This window comes from Bufo bufo, chromosome 3, assembly GCF_905171765.1.
Source record: "Bufo bufo chromosome 3, aBufBuf1.1, whole genome shotgun sequence".
Classification (NCBI taxonomy): Eukaryota; Metazoa; Chordata; class Amphibia; order Anura; family Bufonidae; genus Bufo; species Bufo bufo.
This window is the reverse complement of record NC_053391.1, coordinates 562,019,134-562,046,537: the sequence shown is the minus strand read 5'-3', so window position 1 is coordinate 562,046,537 and position 27,404 is coordinate 562,019,134. Positions and strand designations below refer to the sequence as shown.

Sequence of the window (27,404 nt, the reverse complement as noted above, 5' to 3'; positions counted from 1 at the left end):
TGAAAAGGATGCCCCCTGGGTAATTGGATGAGCAATTGCACGACTATTCAGGTGTGGGGGGGGAGAATGATCTTCCAATTCATGTTTTTTCTTTTTTCACTTGATTTTTAAGCTAACTTTTGACTCTATTGGTGCTCTATTGATATGCTGAAATGTTTCTTCATTAATATGGGACACTGTTTAGAGGTCATTAGATCTCTTTTGTAAGTGACATTGTTTAGTGACTCTGTTTTGGATTCTGTATATCCTATTTCTCAGTGATAATGTTTTAGGCTCTGCGTACCCTGATGTTATGTAATAATTATTACAAAAAAAAAAAAAAGTTAAAAGAATGGACACCTTAAATTTTTTTATCTTACTGAACCACCAAAAATTGGAAAATAATAATATAAAAAAAACAGCCATTTATTTCCAAAAGCCACTTCTGTTACAAGCTGGTTCATGTAATGCAGCATCATGATATTTCATCCAAATAAATAGGCTTCCGATGGTCTGATCCAATGACAGTCTATATTAGGAACAGTTACGTTGGAATGGTAGAGGTCAGTCCCTGCTCTCATGAAGGCGAGATCACAGGTTCTAAATGGGACAGTCATAAATGTGAATTTCCTGGTCGTCTCCAGCGGAGGCAATTTTTGATCCATTCCTATTGTACTGTACACCCCAAACCTAAGGGAAAAAAACGGATTAGCCATGTTTTGTTAAATACTAGAATCTGCTTATAAAGATGGACATAATTTGGCAAGAATCAATGGTCCACAGTAAGCATATTTAAAGGGGTTGGTTAGCAAAGCATAGATGTATGCAGCTAGTAATAAGCATTATTACCCATTGGTGTGGATGTCAGATGGTTTAATATGAAAAATTCATGTTTGCATGCAGGTCCGATCACCTGTGTGCCGATGCTACCCTGGGAACATGGCCGCTGATGGAGGGGTCTATCTATCAGCCCCTCTATTCATTTACACTGGGGAAGCAACGCATGCACTGTCCGTCCCAAATATAAGAAAATGGAGGCCACTAATTGACGGAACTCTCCATTACTGGCCATGTTCCAAGTGCAACGATGGCGCACAGGTCGGGGTCCTGGATGTAAACATGAATTATTCATAGTAAACTGTAGGACACTGGTGTTGATAGTTTAATAAGGTTTATTACTAGCTGCACACATGTGTTACCAGCAGATGTGTAGCTAGTAATTTAAACTAGTCTACCTCTTTAAAGAGGACCCATCACCACAAAATGCAGTGCAATCTGCAGGCAGCATGTTATAGAGCAGGAGGAGCTGAGCAGACTGATATATTTCTGTGGAAAAAGACTCAGTAAAACTTGTAATTTATATATTGAAACCTTTGCGCTTTCTATAGTTAAGACCACCCCCATTTATCAGCGGCTGACAGCTATCAATGTGTACACAAATATACATAGAATGCTATTAATCACTGATAACACCTCCCCCTGTGTACAATGGAAGTCAGAAAGAGGAGATATTTAGATGTATAAATTACAAGTTTTACTGGATCTTTCCCCACAAAACCATATATCAATCTGCTCTGCTCCTCCTGCTCTGTAACATGCTGCCTGCAGCTCACAGCCAGGGAGAAGGAGACACCCATTGAATAACCCGTCCGTCTCGTCTTCCCTGTACCAATGCTGCTGTTTAGCATACAGGGCGGCAAAAGTGAACGGGGGGCACAGCGGGGGAACGGAGCAGCCAATGTGAAAAAGAAAAAGTGCACTGACATCTACTCATCATGTCCTACACTGTCAGGTAATAATATTGTAATGTTAGGACCAGTGAAAGGTCCTCGTTAAAGGATATAGAAATCTATTAGTGCTTGTCAAGCTCCATTTACATGAAGCAATCGTCAGTACTGTATGTGACCAAACTATTGTTAAAGGGGCTTTCTGCTTTCCCCATATTGATGATCATCAATATAAGATCGTCTGGGGTCCAACTCACAACACCCCCACGATCAGCTGTTTGAAGAGAACGCAGTACTCCTGCGAGTGCTGCATCCTCTTCACCGTTTACCTGCTCACTGTCGACATCGCGGCATAATTACAGCTCCTCCTTTCCATTTACTTGAATGGGACGGAGGAGCTGCAATTACACTGGTCACTGCTACGATGTCGACGGTAAGCGCTAAAGAGAATGCAGCACTCACAAGAGCACCGAGTTCTTTTCAAATAGCTGATCGTGGGGGTGCCAGGAGTCGGACCTCGGCCAATCTGATATTGATGACCTATCCTGAGGAAAAGTCATCAATATGGGGAAAGTACCTTTAATGCGATCATTCGGACACAGTTTCATGAGGCGGTGTGTTGCCAACAACCAATGATTTTTATGCCTGCATAAAAGATGCTATAACATAAAAAAAGAGCAAATAGACCATTACTGGGCATGGTTACATATGGCAATGACCGGGAATGAATGTTCTTGGGAATCTTCGTCCACCTGATCTTCAGCCCACGTAGAAAGGTCTTTAGAGTAAGGTAGTCTAAAGATGTTCCAACTTTATCACAGGCTGTATGATAAATTTAGCGCGTTGCTAGATATATGTTTTACTTTATACCACCTTTGGCATACTTTACTTCAGATTTTTGGCGCCCATCACATCTTAAGCCATGTCCCCTTTCTGGTCCAACCCACATTTTCCCACTAAGCCACAGCCTTTGTCAAACAAGGTGGTAAAAGGAGTGTCTAAAACACGGCACATCTGCCAGAATTCTTGTGTACTTTTATTAAATGTACCCCAGTAACTCCAGTTTAAGAAGTATGAAAACAAAGGCCTCTGCGTTACCTGTTCTTGGTGGTCAAAGAAGGTATGTACACATGTTCTGCTGGCAACGTCCCAAACTTTTACACTTTTGTCAGAGGAACTAAAGAGAGATGATAGGATGCATGAGTATTTCATACCAACCACAGATCCCTTCCACTGATGTGTTGTCTACAGAGAAACATTCCACCCATGCTTCCTACCTAGAGACAAAGTGAGCATCATCAGGAGAGAAAGCCACATTCAGCACCCAGGAGCCATGACCACTGAGCGTTCCAGCCAAACTGGCGTGTTGTCTGGTGAAAGAAATATAACACTTTGTTTTACATCATTGATTCTGACTTATAAAATTGAAGGATTGAGGGATTATTAGTTGTGCAATTCCATAACGCATACAGCACCTCCAAAAATAAAGCTTCACAGACACAGGAATAGACAGCATCATCACCGACATCCTCAATATACTACACACAATTCGAATAGCAATAAAACACAGTTTATAAAAGGCAACAACTCACACATCATAGATCTTAATATATCCATCATCAGAGCCTGTAACCAGCAGCTGAGAATCCGGGGAGAAAGTTAATGATCTGATAGGCATAGCATGTCCTGGGGAGGAGGAGAATAAAAACAGACACTTTAATATATCATCGTACTCTACATTTCTATAGAGAAAACGCAATAGAAGCTCAAAGATTCCAGAATTAGGAAAAAGATAAAGGGGGCATTTATGAAAACGTTTACTTCACTATTGTGACGTAAAAAAGTTGTATGTTATGGTGCACTCTCTATTTGCCCCATAATTTACAACTTTTTAAGCTTCAACACTCTTCTGAAACGGCGAGAAAAGAAGGAAAGGCTAAGCAGGAGGGGTGGGGCTTAGCACTTCCCACCGGATTTACTAACTTGAGCCAGAAACTGACTTTAGTTGTAGCTCAAGTCTACACCAGCCCCTGGCAGGAGTACACAGTGTGCAAGAAATGTCACTATTGAGGCATATCTTCTCAAATCAATGATCATTTTCCTGTGATGGATTTTATCCACATTTAATAAAGAATCCAAGTTTTATGGACACTGGACCATTTCTCAACTTATCATAGAAGAGAATGGTATAAATTTCACCTTATGAAGGTGCTGTCTGTATCACTCTGATCCACTGATGTCACATTAGCATCAGAACAACACAGAAAACACCTGGAGAACCTAGTATGGTTCAAACCAAGACCATCTCAGGTCCAAAATGTAGCATTTTCTTCCTAATGTGAAATATTCTGTATCTGTTTAAATAAAAAGCTTATTTAAAGTGGTTGTTCAGGATTCATGAATATCTAATTGGCAGGGCTCCAATACCCTGGACCCCTGCCGTTTTTTTTTGTTTTTTTTGGATTAGGCAGTGGTTGCAGAAAACCTAGCAACTATCAAAATGACAGAGTGTCTACAATGGGATTTGGAATAAAAAATTAATTTGATCACTTGAGCTAAAAGTGCAGAAACCCACAGCCAAAATATACAATCACTGTGCCATATTTGAAGTTGGTTTACAGATCACAAGTTTAACTGTTTGTCTCTCATTTAGACAATGGAGTTGTCCAGCCTTCATTAAGTGATGGTCTATCCTAAAGATAGACGATCACTAGCTTATCACTGGGAGTCCAACAACCCACACTCCTACCAATTAGCTGCTCAGTGTAGCTCTGTCACCAGAAGCTACACAACACCATTAAAGGGGTTCTGCAGTTTGTTTAAACTGATGATCTATCCTCTGGATAGATCATCAGCATCTGATCGGCGGGGGTCCGACCGATCAGACCGACTCCAGGAGCGCAGCGGCCTTCTCACTGTTTACTGCAGGCCCAGTGACGTCACGACTAGTATCAACTGGCCTGGGCTAAGCTCTGTTCACTTAAATGGAGCTTAGCCCCGCCCAGGCCAGTTAATACTAGTCGTGACGTCACTGGGCCTGCGGTAGCTTCCAACTAGATCGCTGCTTCCATTGACATTTAGTGGAGGGAGCACACTACTACAGCGCTGCTTCCATTGACATATAGTGGAGGGAGCACACTACTACAGCTCTGCTCCTATTGACATTTAGTGGAGGGAGCACACTACTACAGCTCTGCTCCTATTGACTTCTAGTGGAGGGAGCACACTACTACAGCTCTGCTCCTATTGACTTCTAGTGGAGGGAGCACACTACTACAGCTCTGCTCCTATTGACTTCTCGTGGAGGGAGCACACTACTACAGCGCTGCTCCTATTGACTTCTAGTGGAGGGAGCACACTACTACAGCGCTGCTCCTATTGACTTCTAGTGGAGGGAGCACACTACTACAGCTCTGCTCCTATTGACTTCTCGTGGAGGGAGCACACTACTACAGCTCTGCTCCTATTGACTTCTCGTGGAGGGAGCACACTACTACAGCTCTGCTCCTATTGACTTCTAGTGGAGGGAGCACACTACTACAGCACTGCTTCTATTGACTTCTCGTGGAGGGAGCACACTACTACAGCTCTGCTCCTATTGACTTCTAGTGGAGGGAGCACACTACTACAGCGCTGCTCCTGTTGACTTCTCGTGGAGGGAGCACACTACTACAGCGCTGCTCCTGTTGACTTCTCGTGGAGGGAGCACACTACTACAGCGCTGCTCCTGTTGACTTCTCGTGGAGGGAGCACACTACTACAGCGCTGCTTCTATTGACTTCTCGTGGAGGGAGCACACTACTACAGCGCTGCTCCTATTGACTTCTAGTGGAGGGAGCACACTACTACAGCTCTGCTCCTATTGACTTCTCGTGGAGGGAGCACACTACTACAGCTCTGCTCCTATTGACTTCTCGTGGAGGGAGCACACTACTACAGCTCTGCTCCTATTGACTTCTCGTGGAGGGAGCACACTACTACAGCTCTGCTCCTATTGACTTCTCGTGGAGGGAGCACACTACTACAGAGCTGCTCCTATTGACTTCTCGTGGAGGGAGCACACTACTACAGCGCTGCTCCTATTGACTTCTAGTGGAGGGAGCACACTACTACAGCTCTGCTCCTATTGACTTCTCGTGGAGGGAGCACACTACTACAGCTCTGCTCCTATTGACTTCTCGTGGAGGGAGCACACTACTACAGCTCTGCTCCTATTGACTTCTAGTGGTGGGAGAACACTACTACAGCTCTGCTCCTATTGACTTCTAGTGGAGGGAGCACACTACTACAGCTCTGCTCCTATTGACTTCTAGTGGTGGGAGAACACTACTACAGCTCTGCTCCTATTGACTTCTAGTGGTGGGAGCATACTACTACAGTGCTGCTCCCATGGAAGTCCACTACAAGGTTGACGGGGCTGTGTAACTCCATCACAGACTTCAAGCATTAAACTACACCAAATAGCTTAATGGTGGGGTGCGGGGAGTCGGACCCCTACTGATCAGCTAGTGATTGCCTGTCCCTACTATCTCTATGAAAATACGTGTATAATACTGTGTCTGCACGGGTTCAGTCCTGTCAAGCTAATTAATCATTTTCTGAGGACATGAGACTCATGATATTCTCAATGATTGAGAATAGCCAGCAATGAAGAACTGACTGCTTCAACTCCTTTTAGTTTTAGGGCTCATTCAGATGACCGTATCAGTTTCTCTGGTCCGAAAATTGCGGCATGGCCAGCCCTATGATAGAAATGCCTATTCTTGTCGCAATTGCGGACAAAAATATAACATGTTGTATCTTTTTTGAAGAGCCACGAAACGGAAGGAAGTACGAATGCGGACAGCACACGGTGTGCTGTCCGCATCTTTTGCGGCCCCATTAAAATGAATGGGTCTGCATTCGTTCCTCAAAATTGCGGGACGGATGCGGACTCAAATATACGGTTGTGTGAATAGGCCCTTAGTGATATAGGGCTGTAAAGGAGTTCTCCTGCCCAATCATTAAAATGGGGAAGGTAGTTGCACCATATCCAACTGCCTTCTGCTGGGGAGCAGACCGCACCAGATATAACGGCTGCCATGAGGCCGCTAGCTGGGCATTACATGGTTGACGAAGGTTACCACCTCATATTAGTTAGTAAATGAATTCAAATTAAACCTTAAAAGGAAAACTAAACCTAATGAATAATAAAAGTAAACAAGAGATAATCTTGTCCCACTAGTAAGTCTGAAACAGACTTGTAGAGATCCTGCAGAGTACAGGGTAAATCTGCCACTTATCTTGTTCCATTGAGGCAAAGCCATATTTGTGCCCTACTGTAAACAAGACAGAAGGGGGAGGCAGACAATGGACAGTAAGGAGGACTGTGACATGGCTGATCACCTCCGACACAAAAAGAAGATATATTTACATCATTCTCTGTTATAATAGTGGTATGAGGCAAATAGGTTTAAAAGAAAGAAGAAATTAATAGATTTTTTGAAAATATTTTTTTGTGAACTTTCTGTTTAGTGTTCCTTAAATTTATAATGAGAATACCTTCCAACGTGTGGAGCAGTTTCCCAGTAGCAATATCAAAGATATTGATAATCCCATCTATGGCACCGCTAGCCAAATACTTTCCATCTGGGCTCTGTAGTTAGGGAAAAAATGAGAATCAAAATAAAATAATGCACATTTCTCAGACAGTCTATGGCCCAAATTGACTATGCCTGTAGATGGTGTGAGCTTACAGGGTGTCTAGACCTGCTCAGGGTGGACGATAAATCTGATACAGGGATAGACACTTTTCTCTGACTCTATACCAACTATTGGTTGGCTTACATTGAGACAGATTTTTATTAGGGATCGACCGATATTGATTTTTTAGGGCCGATACCGATACCGATAATTTGTGAACTTTCAGGCCGATAGCCGATAATTCATACCGATATTCTGGGAATTTTCACTTTTGAGAAAAAAATAAATTCCTATACAAATCTGCTGAAAATTAATATGTTTATTGTTAATGTGTATTTTTTTGTTTATTGTTAATGTGTATTTTTTTTTATAAATCTTTTTCATTTATACTTAATATTTTAGTGGGTTTTTTTTTACTAACTTTTAGCCCCCTTAGGGACTAGAACCCTTGTCCTATTCCCCCTGATAGATCTCTATCAGGGTGAATAGGAGCTCACACTGTCCCTGCTGCCCTGTGCTTTGTGCACACAGCAGCAGGGAGCTGACTATGGCAGCCAGGGCTTCAATAGCGTCCTGGCTGCCATGGTAACCGATCGGAGCCCCAGGATTACACTGCTGGGGCTCCGATCGGAGGAGCAGGGGAGAGGGGACCCTGTGGCCACTGCCACCAATGAGTAATACCGGGTGGGTGGGGGCAGGGGCGCACTGCGCCACCAATGTTTTTACTATTGGCCGGGATGGGGGTGGGGGGCGCACTGCGCCACCAATGAAGATAAGTCTCTCATTCATTCATAAACAGGAGGCGGGAGCTGGCTGCAGAATGACATAGCCGGCTCCCGACCTCTATGAGCGATAGCTGCGGTCCGCGGCACCTGAGGAGTTAACTACCGCAGATCGCAGCTACAGTTCATAGAGGTCTGGAGCCGGCTGCAGCCAGCTCCCGCCTCCTGTAAATGAATGAAAGGCTTATCTTCATTGGTGGAGCGCTGGCCACAGCCCCTCCCCTCCTCTTATGTTCTCTCCTCTCATTGGCGGCAGTGGCAGCAGCAGCACAGGGGGAGGGAGACACTGCTTCCTTCTCCCCTGTGCTGCGGAGGGAACACAGAGAGCGCTGAGAGCAGTGCGTTCTGTGTTCCCAATACGTTATCGGTATATCGGCAAAATAGATGCCGATAACGTTCAAAATCCTCAATATCGGCCAAACCGATAATCGGTCGATCCCTAATTTTTATGTCAGAATTACGGTGAACTTTTGGTGTATCTTAGGCCACACCTCTTTATTATACAGTCCTACCCACTTTTCACTAAGCCCCACCCTTTCCGAGCATATTAAAAAAATGTAAAAGCCCTAGATGCGCCAAATTGCTCTATTTTGCACCACTTTTTGGTACAGATACATCAGTAAATCTAGGCCTATGTTTAATGTTATTGAAGGAGAAAACTCACATAAGCAATACTAAGGATAAATTTCCCTCTGGTGTCCAGGGAGTATTCTTTCTTTCCAGTCTCTACACCAAAGATGTTCACTTTTCCTACATGACTTCCAGTTGCCAAATGCTGCGAGTCCGGTGAAAATGCAACAGACCAAGCATCCACTAGAGGGATATAGAACAGACAGTCACTTGATCTGTGCATGGAACAGAATCTACATCTTCTACATAGAATAAATGCTACTATGTGAACTATATCTTATAGAGAAATAGCAGTGTTCATACCCGGTCCGGCATCAATGGAACGGATTTGCTTGCCAGACTCAAGGTCCCAGAGTCGAATGTGAGCATCTAAAGAACTAGAGGCTGCAATGTTACCATTGGGACTCACATCCACAGACACCACCCCTAGCTGGTGGCCTTCAAGTGTCCATTGTAATTCTAGATGCTCATCAGCCCTGCAGAGGACAAGAAAAACACCATATAACTTCCCCTCAAGTGCTCCTAGTGCTGGTATTACTCACCACTCTCCATTGCCCAGAAAATTCAGTTCAGGATTAGGGTTGCACCGGGTATCGAACAGCAAGCACCTGGTCTCAATTACAGGGCATGGTGATCCGCCGAACCACGACAATTAACACCTCAGGTGCGCCCTGTCATTGAGACCGGGTGCCGGCTGTGTGATACAGCCAGCACCCACCGCTTAAATTTATATTTACGGGTTAATTATATGCATTGGTGATGCAGTGTTAACAGCCCCTCCCCCAGTATTAATTATATTCATTGGTGGCGCAGTGGCCTCCCCCCTACTTGGAACCAAACAAGAGTTCGGGAAGTGGTTTTTTACAGTACAAATCAATTTATGAAGTTATTGCGCAAAGTCTCACGAGACTTCATGAAGCAATAACTTCGGGTCATCGGAGTCAATACATTCTAATACTGTACGAAGCTCCTGCTCCTTATAGTATTAGGACGAAGTTTTATGCGAATCGACTTCGGATGTTTCATCCGAAGTCGATTTGCTCATCCCCATTTATATTCATTGGTGACGCAGTGGCCACAGGGTCCCCTCCTCAGTATATAGTATATTCATTGGTAGCAATGGCAGCTTCCGATCGAAGCCCCAGCAGTGTAATCCTGGGACTGTAGCCTTGCCTGCCATGCTAAGCTTCCCGCTGCTGTGTGCACAAAGCCCAGGGCAGCAGGGAGAGTGTAAAATCCTATTCACCCTAATAGATCTCTATTAGGGTGAATAGGTCAAGGGTTCTAGCCCCCGATTGCCGTGTCCAAAAAAAGGTATTGCCACGTCCAAAAAAATATTTCCTATACGGTGAATGTCGTAACAGAAAAATAATAAATAAAAACATGCTATTTACCATTTTTTAGTCACCTTGTCCCCCCAAAAAATAGTGTAGGACGGTTCCATTACGGGCTGCGGAATGCACGCGGCTTTTTTGATTTATTCTTTTCGCATGGTATCGAGACAACCCTATTCAGGATACTAACAACTACATATAAGGCCATCCTGCTTTCTAGATACATTCCCATGTGTAATCTCCGATCCTCATACTATGGAACTCACTACCTCAGAACATATGACTCTCCCCCAACATACAAACCTTCAAAAGTAACTGAAAACCCACTTTTTCAGGGAAGTCTACCACCTACAATAAGCATGCTGCCACCACACCGCCATGTGAGCAGCTTTTACCCTTCACCTACTGTGTCCTTCCCTTTCCCTTGTAGATTGTAAGCTCTTGCGTGCAAGTTCCTCTACCCCTATGTACCAGTCTGTTACGTGTAATCTCTATTGGGAATAATGGCGCCACCCACTAAATAATAATAACAAGCTATTAACCCCTTGCTGACGGAGCAATTTTCTGTTTTTGCGTTTTCATTTTTACTCTTGGAGCCATAGCTTTTTTATTTTTCCATTCACATAGCCGCATAAGGACTTGTTTTTTTGCAGGACAAGTTGTGACACCATTTAATATTGTACAGGATATAGTAGGAAGCTGGAAAAAAATTCCAAAACATTTTTACATGTTTTGTTTTTACACTACTCACTATGCGGTAAAGCTGACTTGTGCTATTCATTCTCCAGATCAATACGATTATGGCAATACCGCATTTATATAGTTTTTCTTGTGTTTTAATAAAAAAAACTACCATATTTTTCGCTCCATAAGACATTTCCCGCAGTGCGCGTCAGTTCACAGCAGAGCCGACAGCAGGAGAAAAAAGATTGCGGGAGGTAAGGAGCAGCGGTGGCGGCCAGGAGCAGGAGAGGTAAGTGGGTTTTTTATTTTATAAAGCATGAGGCAATATGGGGCTGCTGGGGAGGTGATCCGAGGCAATATGGGGCTGCTGGGGAGGTGATCCGAGGCAATATGGGGCTGCTGGGGAGGTGATCCGAGGCAATATGGGGCTGCTGGGGGGTGACCTGAGGCAATATGAGGTTGCTGGAGGCTGATCTGAGACAATGGGGGCTAATATGAGAGGCAATGGGGCTAATATGAGAGGCAATGGGGGCTGATGAAAGGCATGGGGCTCTTATCTAAGGTCTGATTGGGGCTGTTAGCTGAGGTCTGATTAACATTGGGTTCTAATTGGTGTTCTGACCTGAGGTCTAATTAAAAATATTTTTTTCTTATCGTCCTCCTCTAAAACGTCTTATGGGACGTCTTTTAAGCGAAAAATACGGTAATTTTTTCGTTCATTCCTGTATTCTGACGACCATAGCTTTTTTTTTTTTAGATTTACATCTATAAACCTGTGTGCGGGCTCATTTTTTGCAGGAGAATCTGTAGTTTTTATTGATACCATTTATTGGGGGGAGAGGGGACTTTTTGATCACTTTTTATTCAATATTTTTAGGGAAGGTGAAGTGATAAAAATATGACGAATCGGCCATATGGATTTTTTTCTTCCCCATTAGGCCATTTACTGTATGGGATAACTTTTTTTTACACTTTAATAGTACGGGTGGTTTCGGATGTGACAATGCCTATGATGTAAATTTTTAGATTTTAGGGGGCGATTTGAATTTTTATAAACTTTTTTTTTTTTTTTTTACACTTTTAGGCCCCCAAGTAGACCCCAACATGCAATCATTCAATTGCAATTTTTATGTTAAGTAATAGAATTATATCCATTATCATATACAAAGATTGGTATATTACAATTCAGTGCTGCCATCTGCTGGCCTGAATCGTTTTTTAAGCCTCTCAGACTGAGGGGTCAAATGTTTGCATTATCACCAATCACAGACATTAGGCCCCAGTGTCTGCTGTGTGAAACAGCAGGCACCCGGTTGCTATGGCGACCGCTCTGCTCTGGAGTAGGTGTCATCTTATGTCACATGTCGTGAAGGGGTTAACCCCTCAAGTTGGACTACTTTTAGAATAGATAGTAATACCTCCAAAAATAGTTATGTGGCGAAACCAACCTCGCCATTGGGTTTTGGAGGGGCCTGTTTGCCAGCCTCTTGGATTATGGCCCATGCTAACTTTGAAGGATTAGACAGACCGGCCGCACAGCTTAAATCTGTGGAACTGTTTTGGGCAGGAAAGCCAGGCTTGCGGCCGGCCAAATGTGACTTCCATGGAATTCGGGAACCCCTGCTCGGATCTGGGTGATTTTTGGATATATTGTTCACCCAGATCAGAGCTATCCATGGATGTATACATTATGGGAATATGTGGGGTTTTGGGGTGTTTTCTGTGTTTTGGTAAAAATGTGTGTTTTCTGTCTGAGTGATTAAGTTAGCCCATTACGTTTGGTAATTGTATTTTGTCGATTGCGTCTCAGACAATGCCAGTGTGTTAGTTAATTGCGTCACAGACAATGCTCATTGTATTTTGTTGATTGCGTTACAGACAGAGGGAAGGGAATTTTGTGTACAATTGCTGGGAAGGTTTCAATATTGTAAATGCATGTGATTGGCTAAAATATAAACTGTCACAGTCTTTTACAAGGGCCCCAGGGGGAGTGTCCATTGCTAGGAGACCTGCATAAAAGGCTGGAAAATAACCCATTAAAGAGTTCCTGTTTTACCCTTTATCATGTTGAGGCTGGTGTTTGGGTAACTGATCGACACTGGGGGATTGCTATACGCTGAAGATTTGCTATACTCCCCTGGCTATAGCTACTAGCTCTTGAAAGAGCTGTTCCTGCTCTCCGGATTTAGGAGAGGTTCACCCACTGGAGCCTTGTCGTAGGTCCAGGGTGGGTAGGAGACGGTGAGACCTCAACCAAGCTTCGGCGGTTCGTGGGGTCTGCAGCGCTTACGGTGTCAAATGGAGTGCTTGGAGACCTCGGGAAGCACTAAGAGCATCCATTCGATGGAGGTACCCGGTCGGGGTGCTAGGAGATCCGTTACATGCATCTCCCCCTCCCAGGGAAGACTAACCAGATACCTGACCTCACGCCGGTCGGTACCTGAGTTAGTCTGGCAGTCCACCCACAACCCAATACTGGACCTGTTGAATTTTGGGGCCTGACTCTGTTCTGTATGTCCCCAGCTGTTGAGTGGGCATCTGCTACTCCTAGATTCCTTGTGGTTCTCTAGCTTGGAGCTGTAGGTACTTGGTGGGCAGAGGCTGACTGTGCTCTGCCCAGATGCCAGCTCTTCCGCTGGGGTAGCCTGTGCGAAGTCCGGCTCTGGAGAAGAGGATAGGGGAGGGCAGAAGCCAACTGCACTCTGCCCAGATGCCAGCTCTTCCGCTGGGGAAGCCGGTGTGGAGTCAGCCTCTGGAGAAGAGGATAGAGGAGGGCAGAGGCCAACTGTGTCCTGCCCAGATGCCAGCTCTTCCGCTGGGGAAGCCGGTGTGGAGTCAGCCTCTGGAGAAGAGGATAGAGGAGGGCAGAGTCCAGCGGCGCTCTGCTCTGATGCCAGCTCTTCTGCTGGAGAGGGGTCAGTGGTGAGGAAGTAGGGGATACCTCAGCTGCGACTTGCCAGGGGTAGGCCGGTATCCAACTGTCTTGTATCTTGCGCTGGGCTTGAATGGAGCGAAACAACTGTTGATAATCTTGCTCCAGCTCCCACTCCCTTTGGACCAGAAAGGTCAGATCTGCCCTCACCCCACTAGTTGTAGGCCAATTGTGCAAGTCCCCCCTGTAGTCAGTAATGTCCCAAAATCTAGACTCTTCTGTGCTCCCAAAGTCAATGTCTTCAAAAGACTCCCACAATAAACCAGGGCCATTATATTCCTCACCCTCGGGCTTGGCGTACTCCTCCATCCATGGAGACTGTCGTACTGTGTCCCACCATAGTGCTTGGTAAGAGTCATCCAGCCAGGTTTCCTGCCATACCAGTGTCTCAAGCTCTGACACCCACTCCGTCAAAGGTTGCTCTCCCAGTAGAGGTAGTCGCAGTGCCAATCGCATTCGTAATCTCTGCTCCTCACTGGGAAGACTCTCACCCCTCCGACGCTGCACGTCTTCCAGGGCCTGGTGCCATACGCCTTTCCGTTTGGCATCCCTGTAATCCGGGTGATCTTCCTCATGGAACCAACGGTATCCATATTGCTGTAGCCAGGGGCGCTGTACGGATACTAGCGTTGCCCTCAATTTTGTAAATCCACGAACGGTGTCTCCGAGCTGCTTCTCCTCTCACTAGGACGCCATCCCACTGCTTGCCACCAATGTAACGGATCTCCTAGCACCCCGACCGGGTACCTCCGTCGAATGGATGCTCCTAGTGCTTCCCGAGGTCTCCAAGCACTCCACTTGACACCGTAAGCGCTGCAGACCCCACGAACTGCCGAAGCTTGGTTGAGGTCTCACCGTCTCTTACCCACCCTGGACCTACGACAAGGCTCCAGGCTCCAGTGGGTGAACCTCTCCTAAATCCGGAGAGCAGGAACAGCTCTTACAAGAGCTAGTAGCTATAGCCAGGGGAGTATAGCAAATCTTCAGCGTATAGCAATCCCCCAGTGTCGATCAGTTACCCAAACACCAGCCTCAACATGATAAAGGGTAAAACAGGAACTTATTAATGGGTTATTTTCCAGCCTTTTATGCAGGTCTCCTAGCAAGGGACACTCCCCCTGGGGCCCTTGTAAAAGACTGTGACAGTTTATATTTTAGCCAATCACATGCATTTACAATATTGAAACCTTCCCAGCAATTGTACACAAAATCCCCTTCCCTCTGTCTGTAACGCAATCAACAAAATACAATGAGCATTGTCTGTGACGCAATTAACTAACACACTGGCATTGTCTGAGACGCAATCGACAAAATACAATTACCAAACGTAATGGGCTAACTTAATCACTCACAGACAGAAAACACACATTTTTCCCAAAACACAGAAAACCCCCCAAAACCCCACATATCCCCATAATGTATACATTCATGGATAGCTCTGATCTGGGTGAACAACATATCCAAAAATCACCCAGATCCGAGCAGGGGTTCCCGAATTCCATGGAAGTCACATTTGGCCGGCCGCAAGCATGGCTTTCCTGCCCAAAACAGTTCCACAGATTTAAGCTGTGCGGCCGGTCTGTCTTCTCCTTCAAAGTTAGTATGGGCCATAATCCAAGAGGCTGGCAACCCGGGCCCTCCAAAACCCAGTGGCGAGGTTGGTTTTGCCACAAGTTATTACTTTACATTCCCCATATATCTACTTCATGTTTGGATCATTTTGAAAATGACATTTTATTTTTTGGGGACGTTAGAAGGCTTAGAAGTTTAGAAGCAATTCTTTAAATTTTTAAGAACATTTCCAAACCCTAATTTTATCAGGACCAGTTCAGGTATGAAGTCACTTTCTGGGGCTTACATATTAGAAACCACCCATACACCCCTCAAGCTATTCAAAACAGATTTTTACTAACTTGGTTAACCCTTTAGGTGCCCCACAAGAATTAAATGAAAATGGGAATGGAATTTCTAAATTTCAATTTTTTTTGGCAGATTTAAAATTTTAATCTATTTTTTTCTGCACCACATCAAGGGTTAACAGCCAAACAAAACTCAAAATCTATTACCCTGAATCTGGAGTTTACAGAAACACCCCATGTGTGCTCAAAAACTGATGTATGTGCGCACAGCAGGCTTCATAGTGGAAGGAGCACCATATGGCGATTAGGAGAGAGTATTTAGCTGGAATGGTAATTGGGAGCTATGTCGCATATGAAGACACCATGAGGTGGCCCTACAGTGGAAACACCCCAAAAAGTGACCCTATTCCGGAAACTACATCCCTCAAGGAATATTTCAAGGTGTGTAGTGAGCACTTTGACCCATCAGGCGTTTCACAGAATTAAGAAACACTTGGCTCTAAAAAAAAAAAAAATTTAAAAGAATTTCCAGAAAAAGTTGCTTTACACCCACATTTTTCACTTTCTCAAGGGGTAACAGGACAAAATGCACCCCACATTTTGTTCCCCATTTCCCCCCCGAATACGCCAACACCCCATATGTGCTCAAAAAATGATGTATGGGCGCATGGCAGGGCTCTAGAGTCAAACAGTTAAATATGGATATTGCTGACCTGAATTGGCAGACATGAATTTTAGCTGCCATGTCGCATTTAATCAAATCCTGGGGTCCCCAGAAATAAAAAACCCCAGGAAGTGACCCCATTTTGGATAAAGTAACGCCGAACATTGTAAGTGGTAGAAAGGGTACTTTTTAGCAAACAGGAGTCTCACAGAAGGCAGAATTACTTGAGAAGCATTTCAAAGCACACATTTGTAAAAATGAAAAATTACTAGCAGACCCCAATTTTTTCACTTTCACAAGGGGTTAAAGGAGAAAATACCCCCAAGTATATGTTCTCCATTTTCTCCCCATTTTGCGAACACCCCATATGTGCTCGTAGCCTGCTGTATTGGTGCAGAGCAGGCCTCTAGAGGCAAAGTGCAAAATAGGGTTTTTGCAGGCCTGAATTGGCAGACATGGATTTTAGCTGCCATGTTGTATTTAAAAAATTTCCTGAGGTCCCCAGAAATGAAAAACCCCAAGAAGTGACCCCATTTCAGAAAGATCACCCCCGTACGAACATTTTAAGTGGTGGAAAGGGTACTTTATAGCAAACAGGTATCTCACAGAAAAGAATATGTAGTGGTTGTTGGAAAGTGGATATGCAAGCGAGGTGGAGTAAATCAGATATAAAGTGGAAATATTACAGGGAGCATAAAGGATGAAATTAAATTAATATTCCATGGAAGAACGGTAGATTCTGAAGCAGTCCTGTATGCACAGGCCAGGTTTCGCATTGGTAAATGGTGTTTTTCCTTATCCCTCTTTTGTAACACACCCTGAATCTTTTTTGGGTCCTTCCCTTCCTTGCTGTCTGGAGGACAGTTTTTTTTTTTTGTTTTTTTTTTGCCTTCCTCTGGATCAACTTGCAGGTTAACATGCCAAACTGGATGGACAAATGTCTTTTTTTCGGCCTTATGTACTATGTTACTTGACCTGGAAATTGCTGCCCTGGTGCAACTCGGGCACCATGACTTCCAGAAGTACTGGGACCCTCCCCTGCCTGGGATTGATAAATTAGGGCCTCGATAACCACCTCTTGGAACTGAAGGAAAGTTCCTCTGTGGCCTGAAGATTGAAATAGGATGTACGCATTGCACGTTGCCATGTGTACGGCCTCATAAGTTGATCTGCAAGATCCACCCCTCCCATGTGCCTGTTGTAATCAAGGATGCAGTCTGGCTTGTTGACAGTGGTACCTCATACAGCAAAAGATGAATATATTATATATTATATAGTGGTAAGTGGATAAATAAATACCCATCCATATAAAGGAAATAAAAGGATGAATATAATATTATAGATTGTGGATGGTAACACAATAAAATCAATGTGACCAGAAATGGACTGATTCATAGATTTTATTGTGTTACCGTTACCATCCACAATCTATAATATTATATTCATCCTTTTATTTCCTTATATGGAAGGGTATTTATTTATCCACTTACCACTATATAATATATTCATCTTTTACTACATCTGGTATTAGATTGGAAGTTTTGCTCTCTTCTTCTCCTTCCCGCTTATCGGTGTTGTCTTGTCCAACTGGTTTGGACCTAATCACTTCACTGGTAAAGTTTTTTTTTCTATTCACTTCATTTGACAGTGTTAAACTCCGTTGACATTAATTGGAGCAGCCTACTTCCACCCTGTTGTTTTACATCCTTCACATAACGTGGTCATAGTCCTGTTGGTGCCCTTTTCCACTTCTTCGGGGGTATCTAGTTGATCCCTCAAAAGATTTTGGATAACCTCGTTTCTCTCTTTTTTTTCTCCTTTTTCACCTCGTACAGCGGCAGGGGATCTGGCGCTAGTGCGAATGGTGGTCAGTACAAGGACGTCCCTCTTGTCCTTGTACTTAACCACCAGCATATTCTCATTGCGGAGAGCCCTACGTTCGCCCATTCTCAGTGGTTCCTACCAGGGATCTAGGGAGGCCTCTCTGATTTTTGCGCACTGTGCCGCAAGCCACAGTACCCCTGGCAGTTAGGGACCCGAATAGGGGGATACTGGTATAATAGTTATCCACATAGAGGTGGTAACCCTTATCCAGCAGTGGATGCAGTAATTCCCACACGATCTTCCCACCAACTCCTGGGAACTTGTGGTTGTACCCGGAGCAACTCTCACAGAGTTTGTATATTTTTATGCCATACCTTGCCCGTTTGCTAGGCAGGTATTGGCGGAATCTAACCCTCCCTTTGAACAATAATAGGGACTCATCTACACTGACATTTTTCTCTGGGTTGTACACCTCAGCAAACTTGTTACTGAAGTGGTCAATGACAGGCCTAACTTTGAACAGTCTGTAAAAAGTTGGGTCGTTTTGGGGTGGGCACTGTGAATTGTCATTGTAGTGTAGGAATTCTCTGATTAATTCAAATCGCTTCCAGGTCATGGTCGGACTGTAAAATTGGAGTCTGGTAGAAAATGTCAGAACTCCAACGGTTGTTTTTTTTATTACGCCCATATGCAGCACGAGTCCCCAAAACTTCATAATCTCTGCTACATCTACTGGGGTCCAACCTAGGGGTCTAGTGTATGGCGAACTAGGGTTCTGAGCAATGAATTGTTGGGCGTACAAATTGGTTGGGGCCACTATTAAATTTACAAAAAAGAAGAATATTTTGAAAAAATCTAGCTCAGTGAAGCCCGCACAATCTATCAGAATTCCTGAGTTGCCCACAAACTCAGGAATTTGGGGCTGATAATCGTCAGGGGGTGGGGTCCATGTGGGCTCACTCTGGGGGGCTGCCTCCTCTGCTACCCTGGGGCGCCTTCAAAAGGTCCCTCATCAGCGGGTGATGATGAGGGGGGTAGAGGAAAGTGGCATCCTCTTCACCCTCACTGGCAGACTCAGTCCTATCTTATTTTTTGGGGTGACAAGGTGACTAAAAAATGGCGAATCGCATGGTTTTTATTTATTTATTTCTGTTATTTTTTATAATTTAATAGTTTGTGGACTTTTCGGACGCAGCGCTATGTAATATGTTTATTTATTGTTTATCTCCGGCTACAGTTTTATCTCTGGCGGAAAAAAACTGAAGACTTGCCTGAATGCCGGATTTTTCCCCATAGGAATGTATTAGTGCCAGATCCGGCATTTAAAATACCGGAATGCTGGATCCATCCTCCTGTATTTGTATTAACAGGTCAGTTATCTTCATTGGTGGCGCAGTGCCCACAGCCCCTCCGCTCCTCCTCCGGTCTCTCTTCTTATTGGCGGCAGCGGCACTGCACTGCTGAGAAGAACATCGGCGGCGGGGCAGAGAACTGTCGTCTCTTGTGCCCGCCGCTGTATTCAACTGCAGAGCTGCGGCGGCGGGTCTAGTCGCAAATGGCGACAAGACTAAAAAGTCTTGTCGCCATTTGTAAATTCTAAGTCGCATTGGCGACCATTTTGGTCGCCATCTGGAGCCCTGAAAGCCCTAACTACCAGTTATTTTTTAACAAAAAATAAATAAATGAAAAATTGGCAAAAAAAAATCTAATAATCCCAGGTGCTGATCAGGCAGGTACGCACTGAAAAGCACTTGGCGGTCACAGCTCGCACGCAGAAAAAGTGATGCAGAACTGAAAAATGGTAAAAAAAATAAAAATTTATAAAAAAAAAAAAAAGACCAAAAAAAGTGCACAGACCAAATGGCGTCCGTAAAAAAAGAATGGGGGAGACGGAGGGATCTGGAACAGCTGCAAATGAAAAAATATATAAAATCTGTGCAGCTATTCCAGATGTTGTTCTTTCCAGCAGCAAAAGGGGTTAAATATGCAGTGGTGGTACACCACAAGTCACAGCAAGCCACAGCAGCACAAAAAGGCACAGAACCTCCCTGCATGCAGTCACGAGCTAGAATGGCTGCATGCAGGAAAGTTCAGCCTCTTCCTGTGCAGCTATAGCGCTGCCATTGGCTGGCGCTGGCAGGGGACCCAAAACACTTGTGTCCCCTGCCTCACCTGACCAGTTCAGCACCGGCCACCGTCCCCTGACCTGCGATGTGCCGGTCTCATTGATCGGCCAATCGCAGCGCTTGGAGTTGCAGGGGGGCGGATCTGCACTATGCTGCCCTTACCTGGCATGGCTGCTTGCCGGTAAGAGCAGCCATGGTGCCGCGATTCCACCCCAATCTTCCCCCAGAGCTCCGCAGACCTCATGAAGTACATGTACGTCATGGGTCTTTAGGTCCCGTCCAGATATGACGTACATGTACGTCATGGGTCCTTAAGGGGCATAACGGATACCTCAGACACATACCATGCAGTGGCTTTGTAAAATTAAAAATATGTATCTGTTTAACGCATGCTTTTTTTGGCTGGACTCTGCAGAATTTAAAAGCGTAGTATACTATGTTTTTGTATCTATTTTTCCCCCCCAACGTTTATATGTGGGGGCAACAAAAGTTATGGCTCTCAGAAAAACAAAAAGCCCCGATTCATTCAGATAGAAGATGTTAGGCAGTCCTCTTTACATTTTCTGTTGGATACAAATCTTATCAACTTACCATTTCCAAATTTTCACCAAATCATCTAGGGAACCACTAATTACAGTTTCTGTTCCGTCATTTTTATTCTTCCCCCATGCTACAGACCATATGGCATCAGTATGGGCTGCAAAAACATATAAAAGATGTATTAATGTGATAGCACAAGTATTAACAAAAGCGTATGGCTGCAGAGCAGGGGTGGACATGGACAGTAGAGGACCCCTGTGGCACTTAAAGGAGTAATGGAGTGCTTAGATATTGATGACCTATCCTCAGGACGGTAAAAACTATTTGAAGACAGCACCAATGTCCCAATTTTTAGCAAGATGCACGGTCACCAGCGGCCAGGCTCATCTCCGCTCCAAACTGTAAAGAATAAAGAAGATCGTGAGCAGCGTCTTTTTTTGCAAGTTTATTCCAGTCCACACATAAAACAAGGCAACGTTTCAGCTTGAGAAAGGCTTGGCTTAAGCCGAAATGTTGCCTTGTTTTATGTGTGAACTGGAATACACTTACAAAGAGAGAAGACGAGGGGCACAATCTTCTTTATTCTATCCTCGGGAGAGGTCATCAACGTCAGATTGGGGGGGGGGGGGGGGGGTCTGACACCCCCGCTGATCTGCTGAGATCATGTCACTGATCATGTCAGAGCCTTGTCCTCCAGGGGTGCCAGGGTCATTAATATCTAAGGCCGAGTACACATTTTTGTTGAAGATTCCGCAAAAAAAAAAAAAGAGCGCGAAAAAGCCCAGGCAGTAAAAAAATTAATAAAATAAAAATAGGATTCCGAGCAGAAACTGAATGGGTTCCACTGTAGTCAATGGAGTCTGTTCAGCTATGCGCCCTATCCAATACTTCTGCAATTTCCGTTGTTCTGCCTCCTAATGGAGGAGCCTAAGCACTGCACAACCCCTTTCACAGCTAATTTATCAAGTGACGGGCTCATCATTGTCCTACCTTGCTAGGACTCTACAGTCAGTCCTTCATCGGATGGATCAGAGTCAATCAGAAATGTTGAACCTTGGTGCCCTATTAAAGTGGTATGGGCCCCCCTTGCCTAAATGGCGCAGTTGCACCACCTGGACCGACCTGTCTGACTGCATCTTTTGATGAAAACTGAAAATATCAGCTAGAGATGGAGCTACTAGGTCAGGGATGAGCAACCTCCGGCACTCCAGCTGTTCTGAAACTACAACTCCCAGAATCCCCATTTCACTTCTATAGGAGTTACAAGAACAGCGGAGTAAGTGTGCATTCTGGGAGTTGTAGTTTCACAGAAGCTGGAGTGCCGAAGGTTGCCGATTCCTGTACTAGATCATGACCATGGACCATTCTGGAGAAATGGTGTGTCCAATACTCTGGGCTCCACTGAGGACAGGGACTGCGGTCAGTCAGGACTCTACATCAACACCGTGTAGATTATTTGTTTCTTACCTTGCTCTTGCTTATGCAGGATACTATACTGTAGAAAGATAAAAGGAAGCATTAGTAGGCAACAAGCTCTGCGCACATTTAGAGGATACACAGCAGATCCACCGTTTTTCATCTGGCGAATCTGCAACGTTGTACAGTACCAGCAAAATTTAGGACTGTGTAAAAAAAAAAAAATCCAGGGTAAACTGACCTGCATTGTGGATTTGAAATCTGCAGCATGTCATTTTATACTGCCGATCTCCACCGCAGATTTAGCCCTTTGCAGTAGAGAGGGTGAAGTCCACATCGGTGGATTCACTGCAGTCTTCTCCCTGCATTTTAAATCCTGTGTGGACGTACCCTTAGGCTGGGTTCACACTTGAGCGTTTTACAGCTCGTTCAAACGCGCTGTAAAACGCTCAACACATGAAAACCAATGCTTCCCTATGGCCCTGGTTCTCACTTGAGCGTTTTACAGCGCTGAAAAACGCGCTGTAAAACGCCCTACGCTCAAACAAGTACTTAAAGGGACTCTGTCACCACTTTCTAACCCCCCCTTTTAAAAGTATTGTTATCTCCATGGCGCCCCTGTGATTACAAAGGTGTTGTTAGAAGATAAATTCGCCGTCTCCTTTTGATAAAAAGAGCTTTTATCTAACCTGTCAATCTTCTTGATAAGGTGCCCAGGGCGTTTCTGTTGGTCTCAAGCTGCCGCCCGCCGCCGCCGCCGTTGGTGCCCAGCTCCTCCCCTGATGCTTTCAGCGCCGCCTGAATGTAATGAAATCCGCCTCCGGCTCTCGCTCAGTGCCCCCTCCTCCTTTTCAAAGATCCCGCGCGTGCGCACAGGCCTGTGCCTGATGCGCCCGTGCGGACATTTACAATCAGCCTCATTGAGCGAAGTGCGCATGCGCGCACTTCGCTCAACCTCATCATCAGACGAGCACTGCAGCCAGCCACTCAGAGCCTGCCAAGCGCTGTATAGAGCCGCAGGCTCTGAGTGGCTGGCTGCAGTGCTCGTCTGATGAGGAGGTTGAGCGAAGTGCGCGCATGCGCACTTCGCTCAATGAGGCTGATTGTAAATGTCCGCACGGGCGCATCAGGCACAGGCCTGTGCGCACGCGCGGGATCTTTGAAAAGGAGGAGGGGGCACTGAGCGAGAGCCGGAGGCGGATTTCATTACATTCAGGCGGCGCTGAAAGCATCAGGGGAGGAGCTGGGCACCAACGGCGGCGGCGGCGGGCGGCAGCTTGAGACCAACAGAAACGCCCTGGGCACCTTATCAAGAAGATTGACAGGTTAGATAAAAGCTCTTTTTATCAAAAGGAGACGGCGAATTTATCTTCTAACAACACCTTTGTAATCACAGGGGCGCCATGGAGATAACAATACTTTTAAAAGGGGGGGTTAGAAAGTGGTGACAGAGTCCCTTTAAGCTTCTTTGGGGCGTTTTGACGCGCGTTTGTGGCCATAGGACATTGCAGTCAATCACACAAACGCGCGTCAAACGCGCGTTTACTATTGCAAAAAACGCTCGTCAAAAACGCGCGTCAAAAACGCGCGTTAAACGCGCATATCAAAGACGCTCAGGTCTGAACCCAGCCTAAATCTGCAGCATGTCAATTTATGGCGTGGATGTTTTATTGCAGAACTGACCCAGTAAAATCTGTGTCTAATCAGAAACATTTCTACAATGGAATCCACAACAATAAAAAAAACGACATCATCTGGAGTAGGATTTTTATCTGCTGCGGATTTCCAGCAGAATCGCTGTAGGTTTGTTTTGTTTTTGCATAAATCTGCAGCATTTTACTCATGTGCAGCTGTTCTCTTAAAGGGGTTATCCCATCCTAGACAATGGGGGCATATCGCTAGGATAAGCCCCCATTGTCTGATGTAGGTGCGGGTCCCACCTCTGGGACCCACACCTACAAGGAGAACGGAGCCGGGGAGAGTTGTGGCTGGGGGACCCAGGATTTCCCAAGGTCCATCCACCACCAGGCTCAGCTCCCCGCCTCTCCCATTAAAGTGAATGGGAGCGCATGCGCGGCCATGGCTCCCATTCATTTCTATGGGGCCGACGGAAATAGCCGAGCCAGAGCTCCATCGAAATGAAGGGAGGGTGGCTGCGCATACGCAGTGCGCCCTCCTCAACATTCTCCGCTCCGTTCTCCTTGAAGGTGCGGGTCCCAGAGGTGGGGCCCGCACCTATCAGACAATGGGGGCATATCCTAGCGTTATGCCCCCATTGTCTAAGATGGGATAACCCCTTTAAAGGGGTTCTCCAGGAATTTAGAAAATGAAAGTATGTAAATATTACTTTATTATAAAGATATTCTCAAATACCTTTCATTAGTTATAATGGCTCGTTTTGTCTGGGGAGCAATGATTAGGAGAAATAAAATGGCCGCCGTCCTATTAGTACACATAAAATCTGTCCTAATCACACAGGAGGACAAGTTACTTCACAACACTGAGGTAAAGAGCTGCCTCATCCTCCTTCTCTCTACTCTACCTGTCAGGGATTATGATCCTGAATACAGATGAGAAGATCTTCGGCCTCGTGCACACGACCGTGCCGTTTTTTGCGGTCCGCAAAAAACGGAAGCCACCCGTGTGCCTTCCGCAATTTGCGGAACGGAAGGCCCATTGTAGACATGCCTATTCTTGTCCGCAAAATGGACAAGAAAAGGACATGCTATATTTTTTTTGCGGGGCCTCGGAACGGAGCAACGGATGCGGACAGCACATCTTTTGCGGCCCCATTGAAGTGAATGGGTCCGCATCCGAGCCGCAAAAACTGCAGCTCGGATGCGGACCATAACTACGGTCGTGTGCATGAGGCCTTCAGCTGAATCTCTGTAGGAATGGAGTTCATGAGGAGACATGGAGAGGACGGACTGTTGTAATATGGGGCTGTGGTAATGGAGACTGCACACAAGAGCTGCTGCTCATTAGCCACATCTGCTCCAGTCCTACAGAGATTCAGCTGAAGATCATATTAAACTGTATTCATGATCATAATCCCCGACAAGCAGTGCAGAGAGGAGGATGAGGCAGTGTTGTGAAGTAACTTGTCCTCCCCTATGATTAGGACAGGTTCTGTGTGTACTAATAGGACGGCGGCCATTTTGTTTTTCCTAATGATTGCTCTTCAGACAAAACGATCCATTTATAACTAATATAAGGTATTTTGGAATATATTTATAATGAAGTAATATTTAAGCATTTTCATTTTCTTAATTCCCGGAGAACCCCTTTAAAGTGTACCTGTACTTTTACCAAATTTTTGATGTCACAGTGACATCAAAAGTTTAGATTAGTGGGGGTCCAAGTGCAGAGACCCCAACTGATCACTAAAACATGGAGAAAGAAGAGCTCACACAGACTGTGCTTCCTCTACTCTCTGCAGGCGCCAGACACTTAGGCCTGTTTCACACTTGCGTTGTTGTTTTCCAGTATTGAGATCCGTCAGAGGTTCATATAACCGGAAAAAACGGTTCTATTTAGTCCTCATGCATTCTGAATGGAAAGAGATCCGTTCAGGATGCATCAGGATGTCTTCCGTTCCATCAGCATTCCGTTTTGTGACCGGACACAAAACCACTGCAAGCTGCGGTATGGTGTCCGGTCATAGTAACAGAAAAAAATTGTTACTCATGCACACAAACGTATTTTCTTTCTGTGTTCGTTCCGTTTTTTTTGCGGACCGTATACGGAACCATTAATTTCAATGGGTCCACAAAAAAAAAAACGGAAGGTACTCCGTGTGCATTCTGTTTCCGTATCGCAAAAAAATAGAACATACCCTATTATTGTCCGCATTACGGACAAGGATAGTACCGTTCTATTAGTGGCCAGCTGTTCCGCTCTGCAAAATACAGAATGCACACGGACGTCATCCATATTTTCTGCAGACCGCAAAATACATACGGTCGTGTGCATGAGCCCTAAGTCAATAGTGACAAATCAGTTTTTTTAGGAACCTAAAAAAACTGACCCATCACCCAATAACTTTCAATGTATTCAGTGATGGATACGTTTTTTCCAATTTGATTTCACACAACCGCATCCTAACAGAGCGGATGCTGGATCTGAATACTGGAATTAACAACGCAAGTGTGAGTGGGTCCTGCTCCAACGGTGGGGGTCTCAGCACTGGGACCTCCACCAAAGCCTTGCATGTACCTCCGACACAAAAAAGGTTTGTTAACACTTCGAGTCACTTGTGACTGTGATTTTAATGTACATAAAAACGCAGTGACCAGCTATTATCTGCCATGGTCACACTGTGCACCATTAGGCAGCGCTATTTGGGGGTTGGGGAGGCAGCTGCGGTTTGCAGCTCTACATAGTCTGAAATGGAGCCTATTACAGGAGCGTTACCTGCGTGCTCATGACCAGGCGTCAGGATGAATGAGCTGAGATACACAGGATGCGGTTATCAGGGGGCACACGCTCCAGCAGTACTTCCCTCCCGACCTATCGCCTCTTTCTTGTTGCTATCAGCAGTTTACAGGTCCCAGCGCTGGCAAATGTCGCCGTTTGATGACGTCAGCACGGAACTTCCAAGATACTAGGGGAAAGACTGTGCTTCTCATATGTCTGCAGGCTAGGGCTCCTGGAGATGTACAGGGATCATGTGACCAACTGACCACGAAGGGGGTGGGGCGTCATGCTAAAAAACCTGCACTGAAGGTCGGGGGGGGGTTCGCTGGCTCTGGGGGGCTGTAATGCATCTTCTAGGTCAGAGTTAGCAATCCCTGGCAGTCCATTTCTTGTGACCCCCAGCATGCAGGCCTGCGTGGCTGACTGTGCTGTGCTCATAGAGCTGAACAGGGGATGTTGGGAGTTGTAGTGTCACAGCTGGAGTTCTGTGGGTCAGGTTATACTTTCAAAAGTACTGGTTGGGGTGGAATTATCTTCTGCATGAATACATTTTGGGGAAGGGATGATGCGCTAAAGAAGTATAATTAAAGAGTTTCTCCAGTCTACAGATATTGATGCTCAGGACAGGTCATCAATATCAGATCAGTGCACTATAGTTTCTGATGCCAAAGTAGGTTGCGTTCAAATCTCCGTCTACCAGATCTGGCAGGCTGTTCAGGCACACAGCAGCCTGCTGGATTATGCAGGATGCAAGGTTGCCAGATCCCCATTGACTGCAGTGAGGTCCAGCGGTGATCCGGCCAATTTCC

At 45.3% G+C, this 27,404-nt stretch overlaps 1 protein-coding gene across 1 annotated transcript; it reads right to left on the bottom strand.

Moving 5' to 3' along the window:
* Nucleotides 1-412: 412 nt before the first annotated feature.
* Nucleotides 413-26,811, bottom strand: WDR61 (WD repeat domain 61). The gene is made up of 10 exons (XM_040425551.1): nucleotides 26,593-26,811; nucleotides 22,231-22,258; nucleotides 20,815-20,920; nucleotides 9,104-9,276; nucleotides 8,835-8,983; nucleotides 7,248-7,341; nucleotides 3,299-3,392; nucleotides 2,984-3,076; nucleotides 2,805-2,883; nucleotides 413-669 (listed from the first exon to the last, which is right to left on the bottom strand). Exons 1-10 carry the CDS (start codon nucleotides 26,602-26,604, stop codon nucleotides 580-582), a joined length of 918 nt encoding a protein of 305 aa, XP_040281485.1. The 5' UTR covers nucleotides 26,605-26,811; the 3' UTR covers nucleotides 413-579.
* Nucleotides 26,812-27,404: the final 593 nt, after the last annotated feature.

Bases quoted from the DNA above. Each gene is read 5' to 3' on its own strand.
- WDR61 (XM_040425551.1), bottom strand. The intron at 3,393-7,247 runs GTATTCTCATTA...CCTCCTCCCCAG, and splicing joins ACTGCTCCACACGTTGGAAG to GACATGCTATGCCTATCAGA. The intron at 670-2,804 runs GTAACGCAGAGG...TTTTTCCCTTAG, and splicing joins TCTTTGACCACCAAGAACAG to GTTTGGGGTGTACAGTACAA.